The sequence below is a fragment of the Saimiri boliviensis genome, chromosome 5, assembly GCF_048565385.1.
Source record: "Saimiri boliviensis isolate mSaiBol1 chromosome 5, mSaiBol1.pri, whole genome shotgun sequence".
Classification (NCBI taxonomy): Eukaryota; Metazoa; Chordata; class Mammalia; order Primates; family Cebidae; genus Saimiri; species Saimiri boliviensis.
Genome location: NC_133453.1, coordinates 133642510 through 133654993, shown reverse-complemented (window position 1 = coordinate 133654993; position 12484 = coordinate 133642510). Strand labels below are relative to the sequence as shown.

The 12484-nt window shown below is 38.2% G+C and overlaps 1 protein-coding gene across 5 annotated transcripts in view; it reads right to left on the bottom strand.

The window, feature by feature from the left end:
- The window catches only part of FANCI (FA complementation group I), a 96016-nt gene that overhangs the window by 35156 nt on the left and 48376 nt on the right, over nt 1–12484 (bottom strand). For all 5 annotated transcript variants that reach the window (XM_074399999.1, XM_010349805.2, XM_074400001.1 and 2 more), the window contains exons 11-14: nt 6360–6449; nt 5623–5759; nt 2771–2951; nt 161–248 (exon numbers count right to left, since the gene is read on the bottom strand). In XM_074399999.1, the coding sequence (XP_074256100.1) occupies nt 161–248; nt 2771–2951; nt 5623–5759; nt 6360–6449 (496 nt within the window). The remainder of the gene's footprint in view (nt 1–160; nt 249–2770; nt 2952–5622; nt 5760–6359; nt 6450–12484) is intronic.

Here is a 12484-nt window from a genome sequence, read left to right as displayed (position 1 = left end):
TTGACAGTCATACACAACATAAATGGATTTGCTTTACTGACATCCAATTAAAGATACTGCATTTGAACTCTTATTAAATTTTTTTTCCAGGACCAAATGATTATGACATTTAAACGAAAATACTTCTAGGAACTTTATTCACCCTTTCAAAGTTTAATACCTAAGAAATGACTGATTGGAGAAGACGCTCTGGTTACAACCCTGTTGAGGACCTGCTCCAGAATTTCTTGTCTGACCATCTCATGGATCTAAAAAGAACAGAACCAATAAAATACTACTGGGTGAACTTCAGCTTTTAAGTTCATCAATCCATGTCAGGCCGGATGAAGAACAGTTTGGATATGGGTAAAACTCAAAAAATCACAATATAATGTGAATCATCTGGAAAGACAGAATCACTCAACTTTCCCCTTGTTCTGCACTTAGATGAGTCATTAGTAGGGTAAATACCATGTTTATTAGCCTAAAAGTACAGATCACATTGAAACATTGCTACATATACAGTTCAACATCAAACAGGACAAATTCGACTTAGGTATCCATTACATGACAACATCCATATTCCTGACATTATACATAACTTTTATTCTAAAAATTAAAATGTAAAATCCCATGAAAATTTCTAGAAACTTAAAAAATCTTCCCTAACCCCTTTCTGTTTCTAGAAGCCTAGCAGTTGCCTTTAAAAAGATGCATTCTGAATTTTCACATGAATTTTAGTTAAAATTCTTACTTGAACTTGATTACTTTATAGTACAGACTAATTTCTTCCAGACCTCAGACTGTTAGTGACTTCGTAATTTATAAAGATGTCTTGATAAAGCTGACATCTATGTTAAATCAAATAAAACATCTTTATAGTTTTGAAAAAATAATAATTTAAATACAAAAACATACTCAAAGATAATGTCTTTAACCATATCACTGTTAAGCAGGGTCACATATCATCGAATATACTTACAACTCGCGATAACTATTCTAATAATTAGTTCATAGTTCTGGATCAGAACACTAGATTTACACTTAGATCAGCCTCCCAAATAACTTTTTTTTTTTTTTTTTGAGACGGAGTTTCACTCTTGTTACCCAGGCTGGAGTGCAATGGCGCGATCTCGGCTCACCGCAACCTCCGCCTCCTGGGTTCAGGCAATTCTCCTGCCTCAGCCTCCTGAGTAGGTCGGATTACAGGCATGTGCCACCATGCCCAGCTACTTTTTTGTATTTTTAGTAAGGACGGGGTTTCACCATGTTGACCAGGATGGTCTCGATCTCTTGACCCTGTGATCCACCCGCCTCGGCCTCCCAAAGTGCTGGGATTACAGGCTTGAGCCACCGTGCCCGGCCCATTTTTTTTTTTTAGAGAGAGAGTCTTACTCTGTCACCCACCCTGGCTGGAGTGCAGTGGCACGATCTCGGCTCACTGCAACCTCTGCCTCCTGGGTTGAAGCGATTCTCTTGCCTCAGCCTCCTGAGTAGCTGGGATTACAGGCACGTGTCACTGCACAGGACTAATTTTGTCTTTTAGTAGAGATGGGGATTCTCCATGTTGGTCAAGCTGGTCTCCAACTCCTGACCGCAAAAGATCCACCTGCCTTGGCCTCCCAAGTGCTGGGATTACAGGCGTGGGCCACTGCACCTGGCCCTAAATAACATTTTCAGCAGACACTCTTGGTGTGTAGCTGCATTAAACAACTGAACATCAAGAAGACTTAGAGGAATTACTAGCAGAGTTTTTAACCTCAGATATGATCTAGCATATTTTTATTCAAAAGAAAATACATTTTTGAAAGCTGTTGTGATATTGTCAAAAAGTGTAAATTTCCCATTTTGTGTTCTTTAAGAACGATGAAACAATAAGCATGATTCTATTTATTTTTTATTTTTTATTTTTTTGAGACAGGTTCTTACTTTGTTACCCAAGCTGCTGTGCAAACACAGCTCACTGTAGCCTTGACTTCCTGGGCTCAAGTGATCCACTTCAGTCCCCCAAGTAGCTGGGATGGCAGGTGTGTGCCATCATGCCTGACTAATTTTTGTATTTTTTGTAGAGATGAGGTTTTGCCATATTGCTTAGGCTGGTCTCAAACTCCTGAGCTCAAATAATCTGCCCATCTCGGCCTCCCAAAGTGTTGGGATTACAGGCATGAGCTACCACACCTGATCAAGCATGATTATTTTTTTATTTTCAGTAAAAATTCTTAAAAGCATGATTCTTTAGGCTTGATGTTCTATAATGACCTAAAAATTTTTTTTCTGTGTAAAAAAAACAGCATTAAAACAAAATAAAACAAAAACCAGAAATGGTTTACTGCTGCTGGAAGAAGAGAAAAATCAAGAAAAAGCTATCTTATATTCAAACTCTAGGTCAGAAACAATTAATAGGAATAAATGAATTATTGGATTATAAATATATATAAATAAATATAAATTATAAATATTTATATTATATTAATTATAATATAAATATTATAATTATATAAATATAAATATATTAATATCAATTATAAATAATATAAATATATTATTTATATTTATAAATAAATAAATGGATTAATAGGAATAAATGAAAAACTTACATAAAAGAAAAAGAAGGTAAGTATTCCATCAAACTGGATCTATGTTTCAATATTATCCTAATCTCTGTCATACATCCTCTGTCAAACTAATACATACTCAAATTTCCTTGTCCACCAAACTCCCAGGCAAATGCCAAGCCCTACATGGATTATTTAAACAAAACTAGGGAGTGGTTGCTAAAACAGTGTCTCACCTTAAAAGTTTCCAACAGTATATTAGCTCCAAGCTTACACGCATGCTGGTTTGGCATTCTAGAAAGATTTGGGCTGGTTTCAATAGCTTTTCCGTCAAGAACCTTCTTTGGCCCATATGAATCCATTAAAAGGAAACCAAGTTCTACCAGGCCCTGAGTAACATGGTCCCAACTATGAACACTGCAAGAAAACAAAGCTTAGTTAAAAAAGAAAAACTTAATAAGACATCTTACCTTTACATTCACTGGCCTATTACACACTTCCCAAACTTGACCTGGGTAACCAACACACTCTGCACATAAAAATTTTCTTTTCATACACCGTCTGACAGAATTCTGAATTCTTAAATGTACCATAATGGGAACAGCAGGCAAGTGGTCTCCAGTGACAGACAGAATACTGGGAAAATCCAAAAGCTAGAGAATATTCAAAAACATATAAAAGAAACTGGAATCTTTCAATTTGATAACCCTTAGATATTCCCATTCAAGATTTCATGATGAGAAGTTCATTGCTGCCTCTTCTGTTACCCAACAGCACTGACAGCACTTATGTATAGGCTCACAAATTAGCTCGCCTCCATAGACAGAAATTCTCCAGGATAGAGGTCATAGCATAGTCACATTTTTACTCATATTGCTTAGCACAAGGGTGCCTTATAAAAGAAACTCAGTAGATATTCAGAGCATAAATGGATGAGTGATCTGGTATCAACAGCATGAGCTAAAACTACAAATAATCTTTTGTAAAACAGTAGAATAATTGGTGATTTTATACCACTTAATGTTATATACCCCACGGTGGAAATAATATACATATAACCTTTATCTATTATATCTACCTGTTAAATTGCAACAAATTATAATGCAGCACTACAGAATGAAGTAGACAGTTATGGATAAAATATAATACTTTAACAGAGTTAACAATATTCATACTCTAGACAGCCAAAAATTCAATTACGTAAAATGGAGAAGGCATTACTGAAAGGTTCATTAACTGACTGCGGCAAGCATGTGCAACTACCCAGTCAATTATTTCAAAGGATCTAATAAGGCTATCCAAATCTCTCCCTGCGGAGGTTTGGTCCCACCTGGTGGCAAGTACCCACTCCAGGCTAATTATACACGGAAATGCTTTCAAGTCCTATGACAGTTGAGAGTTCCAGAAGACAGGCAGCTTTCCGAATTTCCTGGTTAGTTAGTACTGTTTCTTTAGCCCAAATTGAAGAGACTGGGTTGGGAAAATACTGGAGACATAACTAGAAACCTCAGGAAAAAGAATAACCAAATATAAAGATTAAAAAGCTTTAAGGCCTATCAATGGGTAAAACACTCAAACAATAAACTCTAATTTCACATTTTCCCTACTGCAAAGCTCATGTAAATTCAATCTATCAATAAATAAGAATTCCAGGCCTAGAAGAGACCTACTGTAAGTCATGCATAAATTATGAAACTTTAAAATATATTTAATGTACAAAGAAAACATGACATAGTAAAGACTATTACAACAGCTAATATATATCCTGAAATTAAAATAAAAACCAGATAGTTACTGATGTTTTTCAAGTGATTTTAAATAAATTTGTCTAAACTGGCTAAACAATAATTAAATTCCAACCAAAAGCTCCAAATTTCAAAAAAGTAAATAAAACTCTTAGTGGTCTTTTTTTTTTTTTTTTACAGTCTCGTTATGTTTCCCAGGCTAGAGTGCAGTGGCGTGATCTCAGCTCACTGCAACCTTCGCCTCCCAAGTTCAACCAATTCTCCTGCCTCAGCTTCCTGAGTAGCTGGGACTGCAGGTGCCCACCATCATGCCCAGCTGATTTTTGTATTTTTAGTATAGACAGGGTTTCACCATATTGGCCAGGCTGGTCTCGAACTCCTGACCTTGTGATCTACCACACCTGGCCTAACTCTTAATGTTTTTTACTCACTGTAAAAAGAGGCCATGAGCTAGATGCAGTGGCATATACCTATAGTCTCAGTTACTTGAGGCTGAGGCAGGTGGATCAGTTGAGCCCAGAAGATTGAATCCAGACTGAGAAACATAGTGAAAAAGTCCTATGTCTTCAGAAAAAAAAAAAAAAAAAAAAACCAGAAAAGGCCAAGCCAGGCACAGGAGTGCATGCCTATAGTCCCAGCTACTGAGGTGGGAGGATCACCTGAGGCTGGGAGTTCGAGGATTTACCATGCTATGATAGAGTCTGTGAACAGTCATTGAACTCCAGCGCAACATAGTGAGACTCTGTTTCCTTTAAAAATGAAATGAAAAGAAAGGGCCAGGACCAGTGGCTCAAGCCTGTTATCCCAGCACTTTTTGGGAAGCCAAGGTAAGTGGATCACTCGAGCTCAGGTTCAAGACCAGCCTAGGCAACATGGCGAATCTCCGTCTCCACAAAAAAATGCAAAATATTACCTAGGCATGGTGGAGTATGCCTGTAGCTACTAGAGAGGCTGAGGTGGGAGGATTGCTAGAGCCTGGGAGGTCAAGGGTGCAGTGAGCCAAGACTGTGGCACTACAACTCCAGCCTGGGCGACAGAGTCAGACCTTGTCTCAAAAAAAAAAAAAGGAAAGAAAAGGAAAATAGAGAATTGTAACGTCATGAAATAAACAAAAGCACCTAATTCAGTTTTGTATGCTTTCTGTCAAGGTGGCCAAGAAACCAGGTCCTAAGATTCAAGGATACTTCCATGGGGAAAAAGTATGCTCTACCAATTTTAAGAAATTACAGTGATGTGTGAAGTTAACAGCTGTAGTTAACAGGCTTCCCTCATAGGCTGGAAGTATGGCACCACATTAAACACCTTATGAAACGAAACTTTTGAGATACGGTTTACCAACTTACCTATTCTTCACCACCTCCAAGATCATGGTTGAAACGTAAGCTCTATGAAGAACTAGATTTTGAAGAAATTTTGAGCCTTGGAGGAGCTGAAGATCCTTAAAGCTCTTAACAACCGAAGTCTTTAAAAAATCAAGCACCTTGGGTATAGTTGGAAAAAAAAAAGAAATAAGAAAATGAAGCAAATATTACAGCTCATGCTATAAACTTTAACTCTATAACTGTTTCTATAAGCTGCCATGCATATATATCCCCATGACAACTATTTTAGCTAGATGAAGATGTTACAAAAAGTATGATGGTTAGTGGGAACTTAAGGGAGTTGAAGATGAGCCTTCCTTAAGCAAAAGGGGGAAAAAAGGCTAAAAATCAACATAAGTATTACCCACAACCTGGAACACATATAAGAAAAAAAGGGTAGGTTTCATCCTTGCAACTAACCTATTCTTGATATGCAGCTCAACTTTCCCTTCCTCCAGCTGCGCCAGGTGATAGCCCTCCACTTCTATTCCCACCTCACCACCTCACTTATCACACAACAGGAAATGGAATAAATCAAAATCCTGGAGAAGTCTTCCACCAGTCCCCAGAGAACAGAGGACACACATGTCTTATAGCAGCTTTGCTGCTGGCAGGAAGGGGGCAAAATTGTTTAGGAAAGGATAACAACAAAAACAGATTTCTGTGCTTTTTAATTTTACCAACTACAGAAGGAAACAAAATGGCATTAAAAAAAGTACCTGTTCCTGAAATCTTTGTATTCTTGTTACAGAGAGAAGAAGAGCAATGCTGAAGGGACTTAAGTTATTGGAATCTCCTTGCTGTCCTGCCTAAAAGAGAGCAACCAAAAGGGAGTCATTACTTACATTTTCTTTTCCTTTTTCTTTTTTAAAGATAGGGTCTCACTCTGTTGCCCAGGCTGGTATGCAGTGATGCAATCACAGCTCACTGCTGCCTTGATTTCCGAGGCTCAAGGGATCCTCCTGGCTTGACCTCCCAAGTAGCTGGGACTACACCATGCCTGGCTAATTTTTAAATTTTTGGAGAGATGAAGTCTCACTATGCTGCCCAGGTGAGTCTTAAACTCCTGGCCTCAAGTGATCCTCCCACCTTGGTCTCCCAAAGTGCTGGGATTACAGGTGTGAACCACCACGCCTGGTCCCATTACTTACATCTTAAAAATATAACAGCTTATTTAACAGTAAGTTCCTTGGTGGGTGTCATGGCTCATGCCTGTAATCCCACCACTTTGGGAGACCGAAGTAGGTGTATCACTTGAGGTCAGGAGTTGAAGACCAGCCTGGACAACATGGTGAAACCTCATCTCTACTAAAAATATAAAAATTAGCTGTGAGTGGTGGTGGATGCCTGTAATCCTGGCAACTGGAGAGATTGAGGCAGAAGAATCACTTGAATCTGGGAGCAAAGGTTGCAGTGAGCTGAGATTGCACCAGTTCACCAAAAAAAAAAAAAAGTCCCTATGACTCAAGGGACATAAAAACAGATTTTTTAATAGTAATACAAAATAAAAGTAGGTCTTTAAATGGACCAGAAATCTAAATTTAAGAGCAAAAATTGTAATACTTTCAGAAAAATTTCAAGAACATGGATTAGGTAAAGATTTTTTAGCTGTAATGCCAAAAGAAAAGCATACTTTGTATAAGAAAAAATTGATAAACCGGACCTCACCAAAATTCAAAACTTTTCTGCTTCAAAAGATACCATTAAGAAAATAAAAAGACAAGTCAGACTAGGAAAAAATATTTGCTAATTTTATACCTGATAAAGAACGTGTCACCATTCATAACAAAGTTATTGAAAAAACAAAAAAGAATTTGTCAGTAAAATATACAAAGAATTTTAATTAAGAAGATAAACAATACACTCAAAAAATGGGCAAAAGATTTGAATAGACAGTTCACCAAAGATGGTATTAGAACAGTTAATGAGCACATGAAAAGATGCTCAATTATCATCAGTCATTAAGAAAATGCAAAGTTAAACCTCAATGAGGTACTGTTTTATACCCATTAGAATGGATATAATAAAAAAGACAGACAATAACAAATATTGGCCAGGAGACAGAAATAGGAGCCTCACATAGTAACGGTGGGAATGTAAAATGATATTGTTTTGGAAAACAGGCAGTTTCCTAAAAATATAAATTTCTCGGGCTGGATGGGGTCTTATGCCTGTAATTCCACCACTTTGGGAGGCTAACTCGGGTAGATCACCTGAGGTCAGGAGTTTAAGACAAACCTGGCCAATACGGTGAAACCCCGTCTCTACTAAAAATACAAGAATTAGCTGTGTGTGGTAGCGGGCACTTGTAACCCAGCTACTCAGGAGCCTGAGGCAGGAGAATCGCTTGAATCCAGGGGGCAGAGGCTGCAGAGAGCCAAGATCGTGCCACTGCAATCCAGCCTGGGCGACATGAGCAAAACTCTGTCTCAAAAAAAAAAAAAAAAAAAAATTCTCATATAGGCCAACAGTTCCACTCCTGGGTATATGTTCAAGAGAAATAAAACATTAAGCCGGACGCGGTGGCTCAAGCCTGTAATCCCAGCACTTTGGGAGGCCGAGGCGGGTGGATCACAAGGTCGAGAGATCGAGACCATCCTGGTCAACGTGGTGAAACCCCGTCTCTACTAAAAATACAAAAAATTAGCTGGGCATGGTGGCACGTGCCTGTAGTCCCAGCTACTCAGGAGGCTGAGGCAGGAGAATTGCTTGAACCCAGGAGGCGGAGGTTGCGGTGAGCTGAGATCATGCCATTGCACTCCAGCCTGGGTAACAAGAGTGACACTCTGTCTCAAAAAAAAAAAAAAAAAAAAAAGAAAACATTAAGTCCACACAAAGATTTGCATGTGAATGTTAGTGGTAGCATTACTCATAATAGCCAAACCGTAGAAAAAATTCACATGTCCACCAGCTGGTAGACTGCTAAACAAAACTGATATATATATCCACACAATGGAATACTATTCAACAATAAAAAGAAATAAACCTGATAAGGTAGCTCACACCTGTAATCACAGCCACTCAGGAGGCTGAGGCAGGAGGATCAGTTGAGGCCAGGAGTTTGAGAACAGCCTGGACAACACAGTGAGACCTCAGTCTCTTAAAAAAATTGTTTAAAAATGAGCCAGGCATGATGGTGTGTGCCTGTAGTCCTAGCTAGTCAGAAATCTAGAGTGGGAGATCACTTGAGGCCAGGAGTTTGAGGGTACAGTAAGCCATGATCATGATATTGCATTCCAGCCTAGGTGACAGAGACCATGTCTCCTATAGCAAACAAAACAAAAATAAACACAAATGAAATACTGATATATGCTACAAGACAGGCGAACCCTGAAAACATTACACTAAATGAAAGAAGACATACACAAAAGACCATATATCATATAATTCCATTTATATAAAATATCTGGGAAAGGTAAACCCATAGAGATACAAAGTAGATTAGTGGTTACCTGGAGGTGGGAGTGGTAATGCAGATTAAATGGGTGTAAAAGATCTCACAGGGTGATAAAAATGTTCCAAAATTAGATTATGGTGACAGCTGGAAACTAGGTAAATTTATGAAAAAAATCACTGCATTGCATACTTAGAATGGAAGAATTTTATGCTATGTAAATTGTGCCTCAAAAAGTTTAAAAAATACATCTTCAAGGCCTAGAAAAAAATGATACTAAAAAAGCCAAAAAACATGTAAAATCAAACATGAAACAAAGAGAAAACCAAAAACAAAGAACAGAGTGGCTCAAAATATATAAAGCTGGTGAAAAGGTAAATAATATAGTTACTATTAACCCGAATTAAAAAAAAAAAAAGTGAACAGATACAGAGAAGATAAAGAAGCTTTAAAGCCTACTCACAGATGATGGTGTTTAAATATCCTGTCTTACAAAAGGGACTCAAGGCTTTTAAGAGACATGGCTTGGCCGGGCGCGGTGGCTCAAGCCTGTAATCCCAGCACTTTGGGAGGCCGAGGCGGGTGGATCACGAGGTCAAGAGATCGAGACCATCCTGGTCAACACGGTGAAACCCCGTCTCTACTAAAAATACAAAAAATTAGCTGGGCATGGTGGTGTGTGCCTGTAATCCCAGCTACTCAGGAGGCTGAGGCAGGAGAATTGCTTGAACCCAGGAGGCGGAGGTTGCGGTGAGCCGAGATCGTGCCATTGCACTCCAGCCTGGGTAACAAGAGCGAAACTCCGTATCAAAAAAAAAAAAAAAAAAAAAGAGAGACATGGCTGGCAACAGGATGGGGCAGGGAAAGTACTCTGGTGAGCCTTGGGCAGTTCATGTCACAGCTCACAGACTAATGGGGTCACATCAAAAGAACACATAGCTGACCCTGAAGGATCAAACTGGACAAATTGGGGTAATTTTGTGCTCAAAACAAATAATGACAGTAGTGAATAATGAGTACATTGAATTTAAAAAGGTTCATGAGTGCATAATGATATTCAAAACAACAGGGAAAGGAGTGGCTCTTTTTACAGAAGAATGCCAGCTAATAATGTAGAAAAAAAGATGCAATTAGAATTTTTTAATTAAAATTGGAATTCCTTGGGAACAGATTGTGAGGACAAAAAGAAAAAAAATGAAATATAAAATTCAAATTCCTGATATAATTACTGATTTAGGCCAAGAATCATCAACAGATGGGAAAACGAAATACCATTGGGAAAAGGATTTTTTTTTTTTTTATACAGAGTCTTCCTCTGTTGCCAGGCTGGAGTGCAGTGGCGCAATCTCAGCTCACTGCAACCTCCACCTCCTGGGTTCAAGTGATTCTTCCACCTCAGCCTCCCGAGTAGCTGGGACCACAGGCATGTGCCACCACACCCGGCTAATTTTTTTTGTATTTTTGGTAGAGATGGTGTTTCACCGTGTTGGCCAGGATGGTCTCCATCTCTTGACCTCGTGATCCGCCTACCTCGGCCTCCCAAAGTGCTGAGATTATAGGCGTAAGCTACCATGCCTGGCCGGGAAAAGGATTTTTAATACCATCTCTAACTATGATCCTATAGAATCCTTTCTAATACAAAGGGATATATATATATCCCTTTGTATTAGAAAGGATTCTATAGGATCATATATATATATATATATATATATATATATATATATATATACACACACATATATATATACTTACGGATGACGAAAGCCGATGGTCATTTTCTTAAAAGCGAATGATTTAGCATCACAAATAGTAAGGTAGCTAATACTATGTTCATTCTGATGTAATGCACAGAACTGTGGCTGGCAAACTATATACAGCCTGTTGGTCAAATCCAACCCATTACCTGTTTTTATACAACCCGTTAGCTAAGACTGGTTTTTATGGTTTTAATGATGGGGGGGGGGGAATCAAAGGAAGGTGGGTTCAGTGGCTCACAACTGTAATCTCAGCACTTTGGGAGGCCAAGGCAGGCAGATCACTTGAGGCCAGGAGTGACCAGCCTGGCCAACATGGCAAAACCCTGCCTCTACTAAAAATACAAAAATTAGTCATGTGATTGTAGTCCCAGCTATAAGGAAGGCTGAGGCATGAGAATCACTTGAACCCAGGAGGTAGAAGTTGAAGCCACAAGATTGGGCCATGGCACTCTAGCTTGGGTGACAGAGTAAGACTCTGTCCAAAAAAAAAAAAAAGGAAGAATAATATTCCAGAAAATAAAAATAGAATAAAATTCAAATCTCAGTGTCCACAAATAATGGGAAAACAGCCACATTCATTAATACATTTTGTCTATGGCTGCCTTCTTGCTGCAGTGGGAGAGCTGAGTAGTTGCGATAGAACCTGTGTGTCCTGCAAAGTGTATTAATATCTGGCCCTTGCAAGAAAATGTAAACAACATCATTTACGAAGTATTCTTGCCAAAAATGTTTAACTTGAACCCAATAGTGAGGAAATTATCAGATAAATCCCAAAATACGGGACATTGCACAAGACAAGTCGGCTGATGCTTCAAAAAAATCAGTCCAAAACTAGAAAGAACGAACCAAATGCAATGCATGAAGCCTGATGAGAGCCTGGAGCAGGGGGGAAAAAAACACAGCTGTAAAAGACATTTTAGAGACAACTGTGAAAATGTGAATAGGGAATATAAATTAAATAATATTATGGAACTATTGTTAATTTTCCTAGGTGTGATGACAGTATAATAATAATATGTCCTTATTCTTAGCATGCTGAAATATCCAGGCATTGAAGTGTTAGGGTTTACTATATCTTACTGTTAAATGTTCACAAAAAACATAACGCATGTATGAGGAAAATAGAGAGATAAGGTAAATGTGGCAAAGTGTCTAATAATTGGTGAATCCAGGTGAAGAGAGCATAGGTGTTCTTCATGCTATATAGTGTTTTATCTCTTCTTAGTTAGAATTTCCAAACTAAAAAGTTGGAGGAACAAATGTATCTGTACACTACTTTTCTTTAATATAGTTCAAAACACTTCTGAGTTTTATTTTACTACTTTACAAATATTTCATGATGAATGACTTAGCATCACACAACTCCACATATACGAACAGAAGTAAGCAACATCCTAATTCATAAATGGGAAAGCAGAGGTCATTGGTGAAGGTCACATAAGACAGTGACACATCATCTACTTAGGATTAGATTTTGAGTTTCCTGCTGAGTAGTTTCAGTTTTGTTTTGTTTTGTTTTGCATTAGAACATTTAAGGGTTTTTTAAATGGAACTTTCTGGTTTGCTTAAGAAACCAGAAAGTTTCTTAACTTAAAAAAAAAAAGGAGTGTGGTAACATCATGTATTTTCCACTTTTAAAGTAAAAAAAGAGATCCTCTACACCCAGGATCATTTTACAGTATTTGTTTCCTGT